Here is a 23607-nt window from a genome sequence, read left to right as displayed (position 1 = left end):
GTGAACTTTTTGAGTTACTGGAATAAAATGTACTTCTGGATATTGGTTTATTTCGATTCGGAGGGACTATCAGGCATGTCTGAAAGTGAGTAACTTTAGTAACTTGTGGTTTAGCGCTGACGCAAGACGCGAACTGTTTCGAACGATTCAGTCCGATTTAGTGTACTGGTTCGACCGGTTCACTAAAAAGAACCGGTTCAAAAGAACGATTCGTTCACGAACCGGCCATCACTACAGTCAAAGAGAGAGATAAATGTAACAAGTCCAGGGATAAGAGGCCTACTAAAGCAAATACTGATCTCCATTATGGTGAAAAACAAACTTTATTATTAATTAAATCTCTGTTAATTCTCAACAAGAGCTTTTGTACATGTATGAAATAAATAATGTTAAACTGGTTTGTAAACTGTTTTCACACTCTGTGTTGCTGGAAGTCAGTTGTAGATCTTGTGTTTCTCTTTTTCAGTTCTTGTTTCTCTGTCCTTCAGTGATTCTGCTTATCAGGTGTTCATCAGTGTCTCAATTCACTCACTTCTTTTCATTCTAGTGGACTATATTAGTGAACTAGGGAGTAGTGAATGAGGGTATAGGGTGTGATTAGGAACACAGTCTCTGAGTGTTGACTTTGAGAGCTGTTAATTCACAGTATATTCCTGTAGGCTAGTTTTGTTTTCTACGATATATAACTGTTTTAATGGAAAATGGTATGATAGTGTCAGAATTTGGCCTGTTGCCAGTATTTTACTGTAAAAAACCTGGTAAGGTCTAACAGTGTATAGATAATTAAGCTATAGCAATAGCAAAGGCCATAAACATAAAGTGAAATTGAAATTCAACCTCAACACAAAAACAGTATCAACAATGCTTCTATTCCCAAAATGTGAGGGTACTTTTTTCCACTTAAAATTAAAGTGCAGGGTTTGGAAACGTATGACTGAAGCTCTTATCTATACATAAAGTGCCACTGTAGTTAAATAAAAATATCATAACATGAAATCCAAAATGTACCCACACACCGGACTTATACCATAGACTTATACGACGCTGGCGCATCCTCCAACTCCCTCATCTCTCCCACTTGCCATTTCTCCGCGTGCCGTGACCTGCAGCGCTCCATACTCCACTTTTACTGGCTTGTTTACTAACTTTAACCGGCGCTGCACATAGCGATCGGTAATGACATCAAATACCGCGAAAGTGATGAATGCATACGGAGCCGACTCGCGCTAGATTGATGTTATTCACTGATCGCTCTGTGCAGCGCCGGTCCAAGTCGAACAAGTTTATGTCGCGCGAAAAGAAAACACACGTCACATACGGGCACGAGGTTACATTGCGCATGCGTCGAACCGTGAGACGCACACGCGCTCCGAACCGAGACAAGCGAACCGAACGGTTCGGGTGTTTTTTCATGTACCGTGCCACCCCTAATATATATATATATATATATGAAGTGCATTGCATGCTCACATAAATGTGTTTACAACAATTAAATTCGATTAACAGATTGTATTTCAATCAGAGGTAGAGGTAGCTGGCTATCTTGTTTGGCTAATATAATGTTAACCTAAACCTTACCTTCAACATAGGTGATTTAAACCTCTATTCAGTTGCTTCAGCACATGAGTTTCAACATCCTTCCTTGGCCCTCATCTAAGCTTGTAAATCACAGTAGCAGCAGGTCTAACACAGGGCTTGTGTTCTTGCAGTCTTTGTGCTCTACTTATATACTACCACCGATGACGTAAGCTAATTGAAACAAACATTTTAAAGAAAATCCAGTCACTCACTGAGATAGATGTTTAATAAACATAAGTAGATATTTTATTACAGACGTTCATCACACTTTTTAAAAGGGCAAAGGACATTCTATAATAATTTTTTATTTATGCAAAGAAAATAATGTGGTAGTTTTAATATTTATTTTGTAATGTTAAAAAAGTGCAGATTTTCAGTTCCTTAACCCAAAGAACAGCAGAGCAACAAACAAGCTTTATTCATATTGTGTCTCATATTATCTTTGCTGTAGAATCTGAAGTTCAGCTGGACTCACTGAAACAGGAAGTAGAAGAGCAGAGGAGACACCAGCAAGAGGAAGCTTCCCTTATACACTCCATCTAAACAAGACAGGTAGGACATTATTTATAACACTCCACTGATAATATAAATAATAATAATAGTTATGAAAACTGCATGTTTATTGTCGATTATTGTCAAAATTTGACAATTAAAAAAAAAAACAATTCAAAAAAACTAATTCATAAGCTTCTCCTTATAGCTACATTTATAGCTTTACACGCACAAGTATACCTCCCGTCATGGCAATCTGTCGTGCTGGTCGTGTTTGACCATTTGTGTGACGGTGTAGTTACAATAACTAGGGGGCGTGGCTTTTGTGAACGTCAATAAACAAACGCCATCGTACACCTGCAGGTGATAGGTGCGCAGGAATAAAAAGACCAAATAGGTAGGTCAACAAATCTACCAATAAGGATCTCCCGCACACAATAAGTTCTTGCAAGTAATATATACAGTATATATATATATATATATATATACATATTCATGCCTGATGAAGGTCATGAGACAGAAAAGTTGCTAATATATATATATATTTTTGGTAACACTTTATTTTACGACCTGCAAAAAACTGTGTAAGTACACTGAAATTACGGTGTACGTTTCTGTAATTATAGTGTACTTCTGTGTAGGTATTAGGGAACAATATGTTAAGTTTGGGGTAATTGACTCTGTGCACGAAAAAAAATGCTAACTTCCGGCTTGAGGGCGGATGTTGGGTACTTCGGTTCCGGTTGCCGTTGTTTACATCAGTGGACCGGCTATCTAAAGCTTAGCTATCTAAATATATTTGTCTAAAACTATGTTCGTTTGTTCATTGTCAAGTCAATCAACACAGTTTTCACACATATTTGGGTGGAGCCAGGCGCTGCTGCATTGTGAAAAGTAAACGATATTTAAATCTGCTTTTTGTCACCGCACCCAAGCACAGAGTGGAGCGTTGCGTATCCATGACAACTAGAAGGAAGTTTTTAGGTTACTAATTATTTATTATATTATACCTTTTAACCAGGAGAAGCCCCTGGGGTTAGAACCTATTTTGCAAGGGAGACCTGTTTAGAAATATGTGTGAAAACAGCCTAACTTGATAACGAACGAACCAACGTCGGATACCTTTACTCCCTGTATGATATGTATAGTGGTTGTCAACACTGATCTACACAACATATGAAGATTTCAGATGCAAAAGCCTCTAAATGCCATTTGAAATTTTATTCTTTAATGATGATTTTTATCAAACTTGTATATTTAAGTTCAGTAATTTCACTTAAATAACAATTAATAGGTAATTATCATTGCCATTTAAGTGAAATCACTGAACTTAAATATACAAGTTTGATAAAAATCATCATTAAAGAAGAAAATTTCAAATGGCATTTAGAGGCTTTTGCATCTGAACTCTTCATATAGCCTCCGAACATCATAAACAAAACAATGGTCAACACAAACTGTTCTGGAAAATGCACTTTCTAACGCATGATTTCGACTTTTATAATGAATAGAGAGATAACATAACAGTTACCAAATAGCATAGCTTGAGCACGTAGCATGGCAACATTAGTGTCCGAGTGATTCCACGTGTATGTACCGTATGTACACGCTGTCAAATGTCCGAGCGAAACAAAACAAAATGTAGATATCTGGGGAGCGATATTTCTTCCTAGGATGGTAGGAGTGACGGGTAGGTTTAGGGACGGGGTTGAGGTAGGTCATATGCAATATATATATATATATATATATACAGTAATAACGTTAAGTCAACGGCATTCATAAACACGCTGAAAAGAGATTACGCGTGTTGATAGCATGCCAAAAATACGTGATAAGTGTCATACATACGCAATTTCATGAGATCAGTCTGAGCATGGATGTTGTTGTGACTTAACGTTCCCTTCAAAATGATGCAAATACTGAGAGATGTAATATTTAAACCCATTCTCTCTTGCTCTGGGGAGCTGGAGAAAAATCATTAGCCAGTCGATGTACATAATCGACTGTTACATTCAGCAAATGTTCAAGACATCTGGAGAAATATACATCGTCCATCAGGCTACCGGAAACTAGACACCCCCTATCGGTTTCGCAGCCGGAAGTAGCATATGCTAACGTGCACATAGTCCATAAAGGGGTAACAAGCACCACTTTCATTTACAGCCCGCAGGAGTTACACTTACCCTGTAACTACACAGAACAATGGGGGTAACAAACGCTACTTACTATGTAGCAATACGAAACAACACTATTTGCACTGTAATAATTACAGAGAAAGGTACTTTTATCCAAAAAAGAAAAAAAAAAACTTTTTTAATTACACAGTATATTTACCCTGACATTTAAGTGTCATTGCAATTCAATGGGATAAGGTAAGTACTAATTACCACATGGTACAGTATAAATTAAAATCATATCAAAAACTAATTATTTTGACTTAACATTAAGTAAGTAAGAAAAGCCAATAAATTTAATTCATATCATAGTATATATATATATATATTAAATAATTTGCTTGTATATCTGCTTGTTACCCCTTTATTACCCCAAACTTAACATATTGTTCCCTAATACCTACACAGTATTACACTAAAATTACAGAAACGTACACCGTAATTTCAGTGTACTTACCCAGTTGTTTGCGGGTCGTAAAATAAAGTGTTACCATATTTTTTTATATTACTTGTAAGTACTGATGGTGTGCGGGAGTTCCTTATTTGAAGTTACTGTGGATGAAATGAAACTGCTAACGCATGATCAAACAAAGGCCAATACCTGCAGCATTGCAGAGATCAGTGTTACAGCATCTCGTAGTTGTTTTTATTCCTAAAACATCTATAGTCCCTGGGGAACATTGAGTCATGCACCCTTTAGATGTGGCGGAACCTGTAGAAAAGACATACATGTCCATTTAATAAGATGATAAAACAATTCCAAGATTAGCCGTTAACAAGTGGAAACTTTCTCTCTAGTGGTATCACTTATAAGGAAGATATACACATTTATCCACATTTATACTGGACTTACCGATGGGTGATTCAACCGTAGTGCTGAAACATGTATCAAGTCCAGCTGCACATGTCACATTTACTCCACAGGAACCCGTCAAAACAGACGTGCAGAAGTAACACGTGAGAGAATAACCTTACAGACAGAGAGAGATATTGAGTTAGCGCTCTACAGTATTATTAGAAAATAATACATTTCAATACTTGTTTTCTGTACCTCCAGTGAGAGAAATGAAAAGAAGAACGACGGAGATCTGCAGATTCATCTTGTGTCCGGAGCTGAATGACTGTGCTGAAGTAATGCTTGAGTTTCTTTTATATCTGTTCAGAAAAGGGTGGGTTTAGGTTTTGTTGTGATGTCCCCAAGGAACTACAGTCACTAAGAAAAAGGGAATCAGAAACTTGAGCAGGTTGGGTCTGCTGTGGAAAAGCGCTTTGTCTCCAGAAGCATTTAGATAATAAAGCAATAATTTCCTATTCCTAGTAACCCATTCGTTTTTTTGTCAACATATCTCGAATGTTGTTTCACACACATGCTCACAGAAATTTCTAACATTGACGTTATTGTTTGAGATAACTCAATTAAAATGTAACAAGAAATCATTTTCTTTTGTTAACAGTTTTATTATCTACAAAAATTAAATACACTGGGTTTAAAACAACTAATTTGGTAACCCAGCACTTGCTGGGTAAATATCATATATAACAAATTATGGGTTAAAATAACTTTGAAAGTTGGGTTAAATGTTTTAAACTATGTAACCCAACCCTTGTACCCAAATTCTGCTCACACTGACTGAACACTGGGCTAATTTTAGCTCATAGTGTGTTATTTCCATTTCAAGCTAATGTTATTTATATATTTTATTTAGTCTATATAAATTATTTAATCATGTATAAGTGAATACACTCTAAATCAAATTATTTTATTCAAAGGCAAGTACGCTATCAGCATCATAAAACATTTAAGTGACAGCAAGAGGAGCAAATTGTGTTTTTCTGGCAAGAAAAGAACTGTCTATTCAACAGACCACATCAATTACATTTGCTTTGTTAGAAGATATCAGCTTTCTGTCTACTCTCACTCTAAAATGTGGCCAAACAGGTTCTGCCAGGTTCATGACAGGTCATGGTAACATCCCAGCTGTTCGTTTCTCCCTTTATTAAGTGCGTTCCACACGGCTACATAATGGCACACTAGAGCCATGTTCCCTCCAAAGTCCCTCTTGAAGAGCTCTGCCGTCTGCCCTTCGAGGGGAGTAGGGCATAGGGAAGCTCACAAGCTATAAGCACGTCACATGCTTATTGCTCGTGAAAGGTCCCTTACCTGACCATGTTTCGGTCACATGGTCCAGAAAGAGATAGAAGATTGTAACTGTTGCTCTGGCCCTTCTTTGCTCAGGGTCTTTCTTCTTTTTTCTTCTCTCTCTCTCTCTCTCTCTGGTAACATTTTATATATATATATATATATATATATATATATATATATATATATATATATGCTGGGTACAATTATGTTTGTATCATCTCATTCATCTATTTTGAGTATAACCATATTATCATTAAACCCTTTAACCCTCTGGGGACCAAGGTGTTTTTGGGGTCCTTGAGATGTTCTGACACAATATCTTGTAGGGCACAATGTCTTGTAGGCCAAATGTATAGATTGTCCAATTTTAATTTGGCATAGGCTAACAGTTTTACTGATTTAAACAAAATTTGTTTTTCGGAGTAAAGTTCATAAAGTATTGTTCTTTCCCATATGATTTTGTAAAACTATGTTGAGACATCTGTCCCTCTAGGGTGGTTCAGCCAGGGAAAATACAAGAAAATTTTGTACATTTTATGGTTAAATGCATCAATCTGGTGCGCTTTGAGAGCTCAAAATTAAGAGCTTTAACCGGCTTCAACCCATGAACTGTGACATTGAACAAAGGAAAGCCTCGACTTGTACCTGGACATTAAAGAGGGATCAAACATCTTTTTAGTTATGATATAATCCTCTGTTTTAGGATGCCAAACGATTATTATAATAGAATAGAAACTTTATTTGTCATTGTAGTTATACAACGAAATTGTTTGGTAGCTCACAGAGGACAGCAGCCATAAAAGACATAACACACATAACATAATAAAAGTATAAACTATAAAATAAAAGAATAAATCTTAATAAGTTAAAAAAGACACTTAGTCTAATAAATAAACAAGATAAATATAATAATTTAGTGTCAACATTAGTGTCCAATAAGAATATTTCGTGCATTAGCACGAACAAAAGAGGGAAAAGAGAGGAAATTTTCACTCTTTATGTGTTGGAGGGATGGCACAGTCTACTAGCCTGGTTCAACCAGACTCTAGTTCATTTCATTTCCACATAGATGCTGCGTCCCAATTCGCATACTATCCGTCCTAAATAGTATTCGAAAATAGAATTAGTACGTCCCAAATCGTAGTATGTTGAAATGAGTGTTTCAAAGATACCCGGATGGTCTACTTTTTCCGGTCAGAATCTGAAGTGTAGATCGATGCACACTCTAACGGCTGATATTGCCCACAAACCATTGCGCGTTGGACGAGGATTCGGTTAGAACTACAAACACGAGTAAAAAGTGTTAAAAAACTACAGACACGTAGTCGATACGGAGGACGCGCGAGTCCCCGCGGTTGTGTAGAGAGGTTTAGATAAAGAGCTTTGAATGATTAATTATCAGTATCTAACGTGACGAAAATGAATTTATTAAATGTTGTCCACATTATATTGCATTTGCAGCAGCATTGTGAACTTTTGTAAAGACGCGTTTAGCCATTACGTTTTAAATGCATCATATTCAAATTGCAAACACATGAGGAGAGCATGAAAGACCCACAACTGGCAGATGAACGTGCTCCGATACGGTAGGAAATAAAATTAGATAGAATGTGGAGGATTTTAACTGTGACAAGATGATTGACAGGGCAGTTTACGGTGACAGGATGCACGCAGCACGCGACAGAGCTGTCCGTTAAAGATGACGTGATAGTATGTCCCAAAGCTTGCCTACTCTTTTGCTACACACTCAAAAGTATGTACTTTTTCCTCACAAAAAGAGTACATACTTTTAGGGCGTAGTATAAGTAAGCGAATTGGGACGCAGCAAGAGTCTGGAACCGCTCCATTGAGAAACGTTTCCTTCCTTGTAGGCGGGTTCACTATTAAAGTTCAAATCTATTGGATCTGCCCAAAGTCACTCACGATCTGCCATAGCCAATCGCTAACGTGTGGTCGTGAGTGACGTATGTCACGCGCCGAAATGGCTGGAAACAACAAGTCCGAATGATCAGAGGATTATGTTTACAATAGGATTTCAGTCAACGAGCGCCGCAGGTTTTATTAATCTAGGAACAATTATTAATTTGAAATGTATATTTGACACGAAGGACAGTGATATATTCATTCAACGGTGGAATCTGTGTCTAATCATTACAAATACGCCGCTGTGGTCGTTTTCTGATCTGCCGCAAATGCTGTAACGTTAGCAGCTACAGTGAATGATCAGTCTGTCTCTCTCTGCAGATGTGTAATAAACAACAATTTTTCATATTACGTCTTATTGTTTCTTAATTACCTTAATTATGGTCTTCAAAGTATGTGTTTGTACATTTTTATGTGGCATTTAGTTTTTTTTAGTAAAACAAAGCAACCATTGCCATCTAAAACTGAAAATCAAATATCTTCAAAGTATGGTTTTTCACATTTTTATTTATGACAATTATTTTTTTTAAATCACAACCAATTTGTATGATTTACAACATGTAAAACTGACACACCAACCTCCTGCACGAGTGCACAAAGGGGCTCAAAACGTTCTACTCATCACAAGAATCAGTAAATATACAGTTGGGAATATATGAGCGACTGACATGACTCCTGAGCGGATCTTCCGAACACCGCGAACACCAGGCTAAACTGTCCGTCCAAAATGTCACGGTCATCGTGCAGGAGCTACCCAGCACAAACTTCCAAACTTTCTGCCTCCTTCACTTGGTCCTCAGTTGTGCAACAAGAGGTGAGATGATAACAATCCGGCTTTCAATTCTGTATATTCGGCAGTTCCCTTTCGTAGTCACTTCAAGTTACGTCAGAAGTGACGGAGATTGGGGGATTTCGCATAGAAAGCCAATCCTCTTCGAGTATTTAAACACGAGCCAATGGCATGCAATGCCTTGGGGCTGCGGAAATTTGCATAGCGTACTCCGCCCTACTCCGTGAGTATAAAAGGAGGAAGTGAACGCAACCGCAGTATGTTTTCGCTTCGGAGCCAAGAGAACCTCTTCACTCCTGAAAGCTATTACAAGACTCTTCGAGACGAGCGTCCTCTTCAGTGTTGGTGTGACGGCGGTACCCAGCGAGTTTCTGCATTGCCTGCGATCTGTGCAGTGGTCTGCCAGACTTTGCGCTTCTCCCTGGTCGCCTCAGCGCTGAAAGAGTGAATTTCCTCCTCTCTGTAAAAGAGCTACACGCGGCACGTCTTTTTAAAGACGGTTCGCCCGTGTTCTTCTGGATGCGGTCGATTTCTGTCGTCATCTGATGGTCGCGATCGCTGCTCTGCATGCCTGGGCATTCAGCATGCAACAGCAGCGTTCGTGGATGACTCATGTTCCTGCTATGGGGACATGACCATCTCCACACTGAGGTTAAAAAAAAAATTATATATATATATAAAAAAAAAAATCTCACTAGAGTGAGAGCCCCGGTCCCCCTTACTCGATCGGCTCCCTTCACGAAAGGGGGACCGTCGACCGGGGACCCGGCGAATTAACGGTGACGGTGTGGCATAAACCCCCGACGATTTCTCGGGCCACACCTCCCGCCTCAGTGCGTGAGCCAGCGAGCGTTAGTTCGATTCAGTCGGCTGCCTCTTCAGTGGTACCGGCTGCTTCGAGCAGCGCTCCAGATGATGATGTGATGTCGATCGCAGCATCACTAGGCGGGCTACACTGGGATGCCCCCGCTGGAGCGCTCTGTTGCGGTACAGCCGTGTCCACAGGGCGCCTCCTCCGTGGTCCTCCTAGGCACCCATCCAAAGCCTGTAGGTTCTCGTCTGCCATGGCGGCGCGTTCCTATAGAGCGGCGGGACGGGCGGCCTCCGCTTTGCATACGATGAGCACTGTGCAAGCGCAGATGCTCAGAGATATGCTCGAGGGCGGGACTGATCCAACGGCATTCGAAGATTTGCGGTCCGCCACTGACCTTGCTCTCCAAAAGGGCAACGAAAGTGGCCGCTCGCGCCGTTGGTCAGGTGATGGCCACTAGTGTGGTCCAGGAGCGTCAACCTGGCAGACTCTCGGAGCGCCGAGCGGATTCGTCTGCTCGACGCCCTTCTCTCCCAGGTTGGCCTTTTTTGGCGGTGCAGTCGAGAACTCTTGCCCAGCAGTCTCCACTGCCCAGGAGCAGACGGAGGCAATCAAACATGTTCTGCCCCGACGACCAGCTGCTGCCTCCACCCAGTCGTCGGCACAGATGCCTCCCGCTGCTCGCCCCGCCCCGCCCCAGCAGCAGCCTTCATCCGGGCCACGGCGTGGAGGAGGCCGCCGGCAGGCGTCACAGCCCCCTCAGGCCGCACACCCCGCTAAACGCCAGGTAAGCGATGATCCTGATACGGGCTGCTCAGTGATGGAGTTGAGTTTTTCCCCAGGAGGCGGGAGCAGGCCCCCTCCTGCCCCCGGTGGAGGGCCGGGGGGGAAATCTTTCGTTTTCAGCTCCCGCTGCTCGCCCACGGGTGGGCAGCGCCCTGAGTTGGTTAAGAAAGACTTGACATCATCACTGAGCCCACAGACTGGAATGAGTGCGCTCGACGTTCCAGTGCGTCAGCCCACACATTCCTCTCTGTCTCTGAGGGCGTGGAAGGGTGCGAGTGTCGTCCCCGGGCTACGCCAATCCCTTCCCCCTCTATCGCCAGACCCCCGGCAGAACAGACCCCCGTGGAACGCTCCGCCTTCCCTGGTCTCTTCTGTCGGGGAGCGGGCTTCGACGCACCCGAGCGGCGTAACCCCTGCACGCGTGCCAGTCGACCCGCCCCGCTGCCCCTCCGGGGGGACATCTGTGTTCGAATGACCCCGTTGGTTCACTTCCTGGAAGCCTGGCTAGAGCTTCCCGGGGGATCCTGCTGGGTCATCAGGACGGTCAGATTCGGCTATGCGATTCAGTTCGCACGGTCTCCTCCCCGCTTCAGGGGAGTTCGCTCCACGATGCTCGGTGGCAATGCCCCAGTTTTGAGAGCGGAGGTTGCGACCCTGCTGGCGAAGGGTGCAATCGAGACGGTCCCTCCAGCCGAGGTGAGGTCCGGGTTTACAGCCCCTACTTCATTGTCCCCAAGGAAACCGGTGGGTTACGACCGATCCTGGGCCTGCGCATTTTGAACCGTTCTCTCCATTGACTACCGTTCAAAATGCTCACAGCCAAACGCATTCTCGAATGTGTTCGGTTTCAGGATTGGTCTGCAGCGTTCGACCTGAGGGACGCGTACTTTCATGCCTCCATTTTGCCTCTACGCAGACCGCTTCTTCGGTCTGCTTTCAAGGGCCAGGCATATCAGTACACGGTTCCCCCATTCGGGTTAGCTCTGTCCCCTCGCGTCTTCACAAAGACCGTCGAGGCAGCCCTTGTTCCCCTTCGCGAACACGGGGTTCGCATCCTGAATTTTTCCCGACGACTGGCTGATACTAGCACACTCTCGAGCTCAGGTTTGCGAACACAGAGACCTGGTGCTACGGCACCTAGCCCGTCTGGGCCTTCGGGTCAACCGGGAAAAGAGCAAACTTTGCCCCGTGCAGAGGATCTCTTTTCTCGGCATGGAGATAGACTCGGTCGCCATGTCCGCGCAGCTCACGAACGAGCGCGCGCACTCACTGCTGACTTGTCTTCGACAGTTCGAGGGCAAGAGTGCGGTTCCACTGAAACTATTCAGAGGCTCCTGGGGCATATGGCATCCGTGGCCGCGGTGACGCAGCTCGGGTTGCTTCATATGAGACCGCTTCAGCTGTGGCTTCGCGATCGAGTCCCGAGGTGGGCATGGCATCGCGGTTCGCTCCGAGTTCCAGTGACTCCAGCGTGCCGCCGAACCTTCTTCCCGTGGTTGAACCCCAGCTTCTTACGGACCGGCGTCCCTATCCAGCGGGTTTCCAGGCATCTCGTTGTCTCCACGGATGCATCTACCACGGGTCGGGGTGCCATGTGCATTGGGCATGCAGCCGCCGGTTCCTGGACAGGAGCCCAGCGCCTCATGCACATCAATTGCCTCGAGCTGCTGGCAGTACGGCTCGCCCTACACCGCTTCAGAGCGATGATCTCGGGCCAGCACGTGCTTGTCCGTTCAAACAACACTACGGCAGTAGCGTACATCAACCACCAGGGGGGTCTACGTTCGCGCCGGTTGTCGCAGCTCGCCCGCCACCTCTTGATATGGAGTCAGAAGCACCTGAGGTCCCTTCGTGCAGTATACATTCCTGGAGACCGGAACCTGGCAGCCGAAGAGCTGTCTCGGGTCCGTCCCATCTCCTGCGAATGGCGACTCCATCCCCAGTCGGTCCAGCTGATTTGGGACCAGTTCGGGGAGGCACAGGTAGACCTGTTCGCCTCTCGGGACTCGTCCCACTGCGCCCAGTTTTATTCTCTGACCCGCGGCACTCTCGGCTCGGATGCGCTGGCGCACAGCTGGCCACGGGTGTTGTGCAAGATCAAGGAGGACGAGGAGCAGGTCTTGCTGGTAGCCCCCTATTGGCCCACCAAGACGTGGTTCTCCGAACTCATGCTCCTCGCGACAGCACCTCCTTGGCCTATTCCTCTGAGACCAGACCTACTCTCTCAGAGACGGGGCACTCTGTGGCACCCTCGTCCCGATCTTTGGAGGCTGCACGTGTGGCTCCTGGACGGGACGAGGCAGGTTTGAGTTCGCTGCCACCTGCGGTGGCGGCAACCATCACTTCCGCAAGAGCGTCGTCCACGAGACACCTTTATGCGTTGAAGTGGAACCTCTTCGTCAATTGGTGTTCTTCTCGCGGAGAAGACCCCCGGAGATGTTCGATCAGTGTCGTGCTTTCCTTCCTGCAAGAAGGGTTGGAGCGCAGGCTGTCGCCCTCCACCCTTAAGGTTACGTCGCGGCCATTGCCGCTTCTCATGAAGCAGTGGAAGGTAAGTCCTTAGGGAAGCACGACCTGGTCATCAGGTTCCTGAGGGGAGCGAGGAGGCTGCATCCGCCTCGTCCTCCCCTCGTACCCTCTTGGGACCTCTCGGTAGTTTAAGTGCTCTGCAGAGGCATCCCTTTGAGCCTTTGCAATCGGTAGAGTTAAAGTTTCTGTCCATGAAGACAGCACTCCTGGTTGCATTGGCCTCCATCAAGAGGGTGGGGGACCTGCACGCATTCTCCGTTGACGAAGCGTGCCTAGAGTTCGGGCCGGCTTACTCTCACGTGATCCTGAGACCCCGGCCTGGATATGTGCCCAAGGTTCCCACCACTCCCTTCCGGGACCAGGTGGTGAACCTGCAAGCGCTGCCCCCGGAGGAGGCAGACCCAGCCTTGGCACTGCTCTGTCCGGTACGTGCGCTCCGCACCTATGTCGACAGAACGCAGTGTTTCAGGACCTCAGACCAGCTCTTTGTCTGTCATGGAGGGAGCCAGAAGGGAAGGGCTCTCTCAAAGCAAACGGCTGTCCCACTGGATAGTGGATGCCATTGCTTTGTCTTACCAGCAGCAAGGCCTTCCGTGCCCCCTTGGTGTGACAGCCCATTCCACTCGGAGTGTGGCCTCCTCTTGGGCTTAGCGCACGGCGCCTCGCTAACAGACATTTGCAGAGCTGCAGGCTGGGCGACACCCAACACCTTCGCCAGATTCTATAATCTGCGAATTGAGCCGGTATCCTCTCACCTTCTTGTTTCGGCCAGTTCTGGATCCGCTCAGGTGTCTTCGCTTGCTCGCCACTCCTCAGTTCTTCCATTGAAGTCTTGAGTCCTCCAGCACCGACGATGCGGGCACCACTGCTGTGGCTCTGGATGCTGGCTAGGTGCCTCCATGCGTACGGTTCCCCCATGGTAACCGTCTCATGTGTATTATCCACTGTAAGCCTCTCTGAGCATGTGTCTTCCCTTGGCAAGCCATCTGCCACCCCTGGAGCTGAAATTAGTAGCCACCTGCGGTTGGTGCTCCAGTGATTCCATATGTGTTCCTATGTGGCCATATGTGTATTCGTAAGTCCTCCCTTCGGTAGGCAGCTGGTAGCATGTCCCCTTCGGGATATGTTTCCCAGTGTACCTTGGTAATCCTGTGTCAAAGTCGGATCCCCAAAAAGAAAACAGGTAAGGCTCGCGGGTTCAGACTTTCGCAGGGCACTGGAAGACAGCCTGAAGTTGGCGTGATGGCACAGACCCCCAATCTCCGTCACTTCTGACGTAACTCGAAGTGACTACGAAAGGGAACGTCTCGGTTACGTATGTAACCCTCGTTCCCTGAGTAGGGAACGGAGACGTTACGTCTCCCTGCCACTTCTGCTGTATCGCTGGGTAGATGCCGAGTTCAGTCTTGGCTCCTCAGCGAAGACATACTGCGGTTGCGTTCACTTCCTCCTTTTATACTCACGGAGTAGGGCGGAGTACGCTATGCAAATTTCCGCAGCCCCAAGGCATTGCATGCCATTGGCTCGTGTTTAAATACTCGAAGAGGATTGGCTTTCTATGCGAAATCCCCCAATCTCCGTCACTTCTGACGTAACGTCTCCGTTCCCTACTCAGGGAACGAGGGTTACATACGTAACCGAGACGTTTCTTTTCCAACAACGGACCGAAAAGCTTTTCTCACGTCTTTCTCCGCTGCCATTACTGAACTCAAACTGACGCGCTTACATCAACGTCATCGTTCTCAGCCACTCCCTCTATTCGCTGATTGGTCCTACAAAAAATAGATTTCTGGAAACCTAAGGATATGGAGCGATCCCAGACGTAGTACAGAAGTAAAATGAAATTGAGCGGAAGTGCGTAGGAGGGCGCAGCCAGGCTAACAGTCTACAGCTCTGGGGGAAAAGCTGTTCTTCAGTCTGTTTGTACGAGTTCTTAGTGTTCTATATCTTTTCCCTGATGGAAGGGATACAAAAAGACTATGTCCAGGGTGAGTTGAATCCTTGATAATATCGCTAGCTCGCTTTCGTATAGGTGGCTATCATAGATCACATCAAGGGTGGGCTGCTATCTATGATCCTCTGAGCAGATTTGACTATCGTGGTCAAAGCTCGCCAGTTTTCTGCAGTGCAGCTGGAATACCACACTGTGATGCAGTAACAGAGGAAGCTCTCTATTGTGCTCCTATAAAAATGTACTAAAAGCTGGGTCGTTTTTTGTTTTTTTTTACTAAAAAAAGTACTAAGTAAGTTGTTTTTTTTTTGTTAAAAGTTTTTACTTATTTACTAAAAACTTTTGTTTGTTTTTTTTAGTTTTCTTAGGAAAAAGAGTTTCTGCTGCGCTTTCTTCACTAAGTATGATGTATTAGTGGCCCATGTGAGGTCTTGTGATGTGTATACCCAGGAATTTAATGTCATTCACCATTTTTTTTAATTTTTTTTTTTATTGACGTTTCAAGACTTAAATACATATTTGGTCATATTATACAACATATTTGTCCTTGTCCTACATCATCATATTTCAAAACGAAACAGAAAATCGATAAAAAACTAAATTAATAATAGAACGGAAAAAAAATTGGTAGCAAGAACAAAAACAGGGGAGTGCCTCAGGTATTATGTTTCAGACAAAGTCTGATCTTATTGTTCGAATAAATTTCAAGAATCCATTCCACAACCTCTTGAATTTATCCATTTCAAGTCTACAAGTGGAAGTCAGTTTCTCCATAACATATATGTCATGCATCACATCAACCCAATTTTCCTTTCTTGGCGCTTCCACCTTTAGCCATTTCCTAGTAATTGCCTTTTTTCCTGCTAGTAACATGATTTTAAACATTTTCCAATTCAGATTCTTTTTACCTTGCATATTAAGTCTTCCCAAATAAAGTGTGTCAAAGGTGAAAGGTAGATTAATCTGTAAAATCTTGTCCATGCATTGTTTAAGTTCCATCCAATAATTCACCATCAAAGGACAACTCCAAAAAATATGAACATGATTTGCAAGCCTCCGGGAGGGATTTATTAAATAAATAAACATAAAATGTCCAAAAAGGGGGAAATAAAATGTTAAAATAAAAGGGGATCTGGTGTCCTCGTTGTGCCAGGGAATGAATAAATGCTTCCGATTGTCCATTGCGTTCAAGAAATCAACACATTGGTCTGTGATTGGCTACATTGCTCAACACTGCAAACATGTTATAAATAAAAACTGGCCTGTAAATCGTTTCTATTTTGTTTTAGTTCTTCTTGCTTTTTCGGCAAAAGATGAATATAATTTTATTCGTCTTTAGATGTTTTATTCATAGATAAAAACATAAAACAAAATTATGACGTGGTATGAACTCAAATACATAAACATGGCGCTTACCAACAGTGGTTACAGGGAAACAAAACTTGACAAAGACATGGCAACCATGAGGGCTTAAATACACACAAGGCTAATGACAAGACAAGGGACACCTGAGAACAATGAAACAATGAACCAATGACACATCAGAAAAGGGAAAATATGGCAGCATCACATGATGACTAACAGGGGAATCAAATGACAAGACACAGGAACATTACATAAACAAAACCCCAAATGTGACAGATCGCTCCGTCTAAGGGTGGCTACCAACGTCCAACAAAACCAAAAAAGAAAAATATAATTCCAGGAGGGTGGCGGAGCATAGGAGGTCTTGGGAGAGAGATGGTGGGCCAGCCCCATGCAGGGGAACACAACTTGGGATGTGGATGGGCCTGGGTTGTGGTATAGCGTGGGCAAACCTAGGCCGTGGGCGGACCTGGGCAGAAAGCCAGGGCGGGGCAGGTTATGGGCTGGAACAGAAAACGGCTCAAACTAAGGAACATGGACAGGTTCAGGAACAGGCGGGCTGGCGGCGGTCATCTTGTCTGAGGGCTCAGGTTACGTAGTGGCGGCCATCTTGGCTGGAGGAAAACTCTCAGATGTGCCAACTGGGGCGAGAGCTCATTGGCTGGAGCCAATGTGTGTGCTGCCCACACACACAAAATTGCTGTGCCGACTTTCATAAGTGCTATGTTATCCAGAGCTGACTCAGGCACAGCGGCCATCTTGTCCGAAGACACAGGCATGGTGAACAGTCTCTGGCTCAGAAGGCATGACGTGAACCGTCTCTGGATCGGGAGGCATGATGTGAATAAGCTCAGGCTTGCCAGAACTTACATGAACAAGCCCTGGCTCGGCAGGACTGATGTGAACAAGCTCAGACTCGACAGGCATGATGTGAAGAAGCTCAGGTTCATCAGACCTAACGTAAAGAGACTCTTACTAAAGAGACTCAGACTAGGCAGACATGACGTGAAGAGAATCAGGCTTGGCAGGCATGACGTAAAAATACTCAGGATTAGCAGGCATGATGTGAAATGACTCATGCTTGGCAGGAATGACGTGAAGGCCCCATTTACACTGCATGGTTCAAGTGATTCTCAGATCAGATTCAGGCCTCACTCATATGTGGTAATAAATCGGATATGAATAGGATGCGTGCATTTGTGTGTGCCATGTAAGCAGACAAATCAGATATTCCCCAGTAAATGCAAATCGTACATCAAAAAAAAAGTGACGTCAAATTAGATGGACACCACCAACTGAGATCACGACTTAAGCGGAGGACGAAGGATACACACAGTGGAGCAATGTGGATGTTTCATGTCTTTTGAGTGTTTTGGGCGATGAGTGCAGGCAAAAATGCAGGGTTGTAACAGAAATAAATCCGTCTTTGAAGACATTTCACGAGATGTGGGAAGGCACGGTTTTAAGCGCTCGTGGCTACAGTGCCAACAAGGGCTCTCCTCTTTTTCTCCGCTGCACGAGACCAATGTTTTGCTGACTTTTTTGATGACTTTTCCAAATTTTGTGGAAAGCAAAACACTAAAAACATAATTTTATTTGCATCTGCATCCATTGCATTTCGTGCTGTTTTACTACCTTTTCAGGGTCAGAACGTCTACATTTGGTAGTTTCAGCAGTATATGGTGTAAATGCAAAAATCGGATACGGGTCACTTTTAAAAGATGATGTAAGCGGGTCGTAAAAAATGTAGGATATAGTCAGAAAATCGGATTTGGGCATCAAGAACTGCAGTGTAAATGCAGCCGAAGTGACTCAGGCTTGGCAGGCATGACATGAAGTGGCTCTACCACAGTAAACGAGGAGCTGCTCCAAAAAAGGGCATAGTCAATATATTCCTCTAGGGAAAAAACTTATTTTCCCCCCTGGCAGTCCCTAACGTAAGGGTTCGTGTAGTTCAAACCTAAAAATGTCTTTTTATAGTCCAAAAAATTCCTCCACCTACAGTGGGGAGAACAAGTATTTGATACACTGACAATGTTGCAGTTTTTTTGCACTTACAAAGCATGTAGAAGTCTGTAATTTCAACTGTGAGTGACGGGATCTAAAGCAAATACCCAGAAAATCCCATTGTATGATTTTTAAGTAATTCATTTGCATTTTTGATTGCATGACATTGTCAATCACCTACCAACCAGTAAGAATTTCGGCTCTCACAGACCTGTTAGTTTCTCTTTAAGAAACCCTTCTGTTCTCCATTTATTACCTGTTGACTCCAACTTCTCCACAATGGCCAAGACCAGAGAGCTGTGTAAGGACATCAGGGATAAAATTCTAGATCTGCACAAGGCTGAGATAGGCTACAGGACAATGGGCAAGCAGCTTGGTGAGAAGGCAACAACAATCATTAGAAAATGGAAGAAGATCGAGATGACGGTCAATCTCCCTCGCTCTGGGGCTCCATGCAAGATCTCACCTCGTGGGGCATCAATGATGAGAAAGAATAGGGATCAGCCCAGAACTACATGGCAGGACCTGGTCAATGACCTGAAGAGAGCTGGGACCAGTCTCAAAGAAAACCATTAGTGACACTACGCTGTCATGGTTTAAAATGACCCCCTGCTCAAACCAACGCATGTCCAGTCCCGTCTAAAGTTTGCCAATGACCATCTGGATGATCCAGAGGAGAAATGGGAGAACGTCATGGGGGCATGAGGAGGCAAAAATAGAGCTAAACTCCACTTGCCGTGTTTGGAGGAAGAAGGATGAGTACAACTCCAAGAAAACCATCCCAACTGTACAGCATGGAGGTGGAAACATCATTCTTTGGGGATGCTTTTCTGCAAAGGGGACAGGACGACTGCACCGTATTGAGGGGAGGATAGACGGAGCCATGTATCGCGAGATCTTGGCCAACAACCTTCTTCCCTCAGTAAGAGCATTGAAGATGGGTCGTGGCTGGGTCTTCCAGCATGACAACGACCCGAAACACACAGCCAAGCCAACTAAGGAGTGGCTCTGTAAGAAGCATCTCAAGGTCCTGGAGTGACCTCGCCAGTCTTCAGACCTGAACCCAATAAAAAATATTTGGCGGAAGTTGAAAGTCCGTATTGCTCAGCGACAGCTCCGAAACCTGAAGGATCTGGAGGTCTGTATGGAGGAGTGGGCCAAAATCCATGCTACAGTGTGTGCAAACCTGGTCAAGAACTACAGGAAACATATGATCTCTGTAATTGCAAACAAAGGTTTCTGTGCCAAATATGAAGGTCTGCAGTTCTGATATATCAAATACTAATGTCATTCAATAAAATGCAAATGAATGAAAAATGTGATTATCTGGATTTTTTTAGATTCCATCACTCACAGTTGAAGAGTACCTATTATAAAAATGACATACTTCTACATGCTATGAAAGTGGGAAAACCTGCAAAATCGCAGGGTATCAAATACTTGTTCTACCCACTGTATGTTTCTTGGGGTTGGTTCTGGTGTAGATTTAGGAGGGCAACTGATGGGTTCATTGTTGACGGTCAAGATTTCTGTAATGGATCCACTGAAGACAAGTTTCAAGAAAACCCAAGTGAAGTTTATTTATAAACAAAACAAGATCAAAACATAAAACAAAAGCGTGACGTGGCATGAACACAAAAAAATTACCATGACCACCCATGGTTACAAGGAAACAAAACTTGACAAAGACACATGGCAACCATGAGGGCTTAAATACACACAAGACTAATGACAAGACAAGGGACTCCTGTGAGCAATGTCAATATGAAACAATGAACCAATGACAACAGCTCAGGTACACTTAGTCCAATATACAATGTGGTCATTTTGTTGGTAGTTGGTAAGACAACAAGGCTCTTCAAAAGGTTTTTTTTTTCATTTAGGATGAGGAGTGTTCACCAAGCAAATAGTGGATTTTGTGGTTGAATATAAAGGCCTATTCACACAGGAACAAGAATCTTTTGAGAGGGTTTCTTTTTGACTTTCCATGGAAAGGACTTTCCATTGTGGTGGTTATTGATTTTTATCCTTTATTGTAGTACATTGATACTGCATTCTAATACACACATAATATAATGACAACAACTTGCAATATAGGCCCGGTTTCATATGACACACTTTATGTTCACATGTGTAAGGCCCGGCTTTATAAACACAATGGAGGCCATTCAATCAGCGAGTAAAGGAATGTCTGTCTTTCCTTGTGACAATTTGGTTTGTCATGCATCATGTCAATTTCAGTTCTACTTCTAAGATAATAGATACCTCTTTTCAAATGTAAACTGGGGTTTTCATATAATTTTGTCCATCTTCCTAATTCTAGTTGACTTCTAATGTTTTAGGAATTCGGCCCAAATCCAAAATTTCACTTGCACTGCACTGCGATAGTGAAAGTCCAAAGTTTCAACTCAAAACCATTTTTTATTCATGATTATTAATGCATTGCATATAATAATAAAAATTCATTACATTTATATGGCGCTTTTCTAGGCACTCAAAGCGCAAAATGTAAGAAAAGAGATCGACTTGGTATTGTTAGACCTCCAGAAAGCAATTGACACCATTGACCATCAGCAAATGATTAAACTCAAAGTCCTTGGTTTTATCAGTATGGCATGTGGATGGATTTGATCACACTTGACTGAGAAGTATCAAAGAGTTGATATTAATTGCATTCTGTCTGAGGCTAGAGAAATAACATGTGGGGTACCACAGGGCAGTGTCCTGGGTCCATTGTTGTTTCTCTTGTATATGAAATCTGTTTGCAATTGTAATCTTTTTCTCTATGCAGATGATTCAGCATTGGTGTTCTCCCATAAGGACATAAAAGTTACTGAGAACCATTTAAGTGATGAGTTAAAGAATATAAGCGAATGGTTGATTGAGAATAAAATGTCTTTGCATTAAGGGAAAACTGAATCTATTCTATTTGGTTCAAAAATAAGGTTGAGTAGGACTCAACAGACTGAGTGGTACCCAGATTAAAGTTAAAAATTGTGTCAAATATTTAGGCTGTGATTTAGATTGTTCTTTGAGTGGTGAAAGTATGGGTCAAATGGTTATTATAAAAGTGAACCAAATAATTAAATTTCTGGCACGTAAGGCTCATTTCTTTAAATAAAGAAACTTTACAAATGTTAACAAATGCGTTGATTCAGCCTCACTTCGATTATGCCAGTACTTTATGGTACAGCAGTACCCCCAAGAGGATAAAAGTTCAACTGCAAACTGCAAAGAATAAATTAGCCAGGTTAATTTTAGACCTTTACATAGGAATCATGTCGGCTCTTCTGAATTTAAGAATTTAAAATGGCTGACAGTTGAAAATAGGGTGAGACAGCTGAAACTGAGATTAACAAGGAAGATTTTGTATAGGAAGGAGCCAAAGTATTTTTTTAGATTATTTTAAGCTTATTATTTTAAGGAACTCTCATAGCTACTCAACTAGTGGCAGTGCCACAGACATGGTGCCTTGTAGATTTAAGAGTTGTTCTGGGCAAAACACCTTTTTGTACGTGGCAGCAATGGAATGGAATAAAGATCAAGTTAAGCCAGTCAGATCGATGTTTTAATCAAGCATGTGGCGATTGGTTGCTAAATGCTAATTTGACTTAGTTTTTATGTAGTACTGATGAATATTTATCTTGATGTGTAGGCTATGTATTTGTGTTTATTATGGTTTATACAGGGTACTCTGGATCTGTAGCTTGCTTGCCATCTTTATCTTTATTAGATACAGCGAGGACCACAATGGAAATAAGTTTTGTAACTTTCTTGTGTTATCCTCGACAGTTCTTATAAATGTATACTGTCATTGTGATGGCATCTTATGCATTTATTTTATTTTTATTTTACTGTCTAATAAACCAAACTCAACAGATTGTAACATTTATACAGTATATGTATTCAACATGCTTTTGATGTTATTGGGTGAATATTTTTATTTATTTTTTAAAACATGCTCAAGTCAAGTATATTTATATAGCGCTTTTCACAATATAGATTGCATCAAATCAGCATCGCAGTATCAATCAAAACATAATAACAATGTTCGTTTCTTAGTGGAAAAACATCCACGTTTGGTAGAGCTGATTGGTTAAGTAACGAATAATTTACGACAGGCTGTTGAATTATTAGAAAAATAATGCACACCCGAGGTGGTAATTCGGTCACGACGCGAAGCGGAGAACACCTCGGGTGTGCATTATTTTTCGGATAATTCAACGGCCTGAAGTCAATTATTCCTCTTATACTACAGTAACCACACCTCAAAACATTGTTCAGATGATTCATATCAAGACGTTTGTCAAGTTTTTGATATTAAAGCGCTCTTGTATGTGGGTCTAATTTCTTACGCATCTAATCCCATGCCTCCGTTGCTAATTCCTAAACGTCATTTTAGAGTTTAGTAGTAACGGAGGTTTGAGCCACTGATAGCAGACTAATGTAATGATGGGGGACACACTTACAATTCACTGAAATATTCGAAGACCGACTGTTTCCATCGACTGTAGCAGGTCTTACTAAACACCAACTGTGTGAACCATAGACTGTAAAAAAATAGGTGTGAACACAGACTGAACTCGCGTTTGGGCATGATCAGTCAGAAGTATCAAATTACATTCATAACTGGCCTTAGTAGGCCTAAACTAGTCTGTCCCGGCTTTATGCAGTTATTAATGCAGTTATTAGAGAGAGAGAGAGAGACAATGAAATAATGAGACAGAAAAGCATGTGCGTCAATATTATTATTTATTTATTTACTTCGTTTTAATTAATTTGTTCATTATTGTTTTCTATAATTGACAGTAGATAACCCAATAAATGAAACACACAAAGCACTTTTTTACAAGTAGGCCTAGCAATAATTATTTATTTGTTATATTATCTGGAATATTTATGAAATTACGTGCAGCAGGACTATTAATTTATTTATATAGCCTTCAGTTTAATTTTCTATTTAGCCTATTATAGATAGGACTATACTTTATTTATTAAAATTAAACTATATGTGTCCATTGATTGTGAAGTTAGACATCGAAAATTGCAGATCAAGCG

General features: G+C 42.9%; 1 protein-coding gene across 1 annotated transcript; it reads right to left on the bottom strand.

The window, feature by feature from the left end:
• Window positions 1-1620: 1620 nt before the first annotated feature.
• LOC120467371 (lymphocyte antigen 6B) lies at window positions 1621-5549 on the bottom strand. The gene is made up of 4 exons (XM_089131673.1): window positions 5296-5549; window positions 5098-5214; window positions 4846-4956; window positions 1621-2117 (listed from the first exon to the last, which is right to left on the bottom strand). The coding sequence occupies exons 1-4, from the start codon at window positions 5342-5344 to the stop codon at window positions 2050-2052; spliced, it is 345 nt and encodes a 114-aa protein (XP_088987799.1). The 5' UTR covers window positions 5345-5549; the 3' UTR covers window positions 1621-2049.
• Window positions 5550-23607: the final 18058 nt, after the last annotated feature.

The sequence above is a fragment of the Pimephales promelas genome, chromosome 5 (genome assembly GCF_988280905.1).
Source record: "Pimephales promelas chromosome 5, fPimPro1.hap1.1, whole genome shotgun sequence".
Lineage (NCBI taxonomy): Eukaryota > Metazoa > Chordata > Actinopteri > Cypriniformes > Leuciscidae > Pimephales > Pimephales promelas.
Note: the sequence above shows the minus strand (reverse complement) of the source record. Positions and strands in the feature narration are given on the sequence as shown.

Bases quoted from the DNA above. Each gene is read 5' to 3' on its own strand.
- LOC120467371 (XM_089131673.1), bottom strand. From the start codon at position 5,344: ATGAATCTGCAGATCTCCGTCGTTCTTCTTTTCATTTCTCTCACTGGA. The intron at 5,215-5,295 runs GTACAGAAAACA...TCTGTCTGTAAG, and splicing joins TTTCATTTCTCTCACTGGAG to GTTATTCTCTCACGTGTTAC. The intron at 4,957-5,097 runs GTAAGTCCAGTA...TCTTTTCTACAG, and splicing joins TACGGTTGAATCACCCATCG to GTTCCGCCACATCTAAAGGG.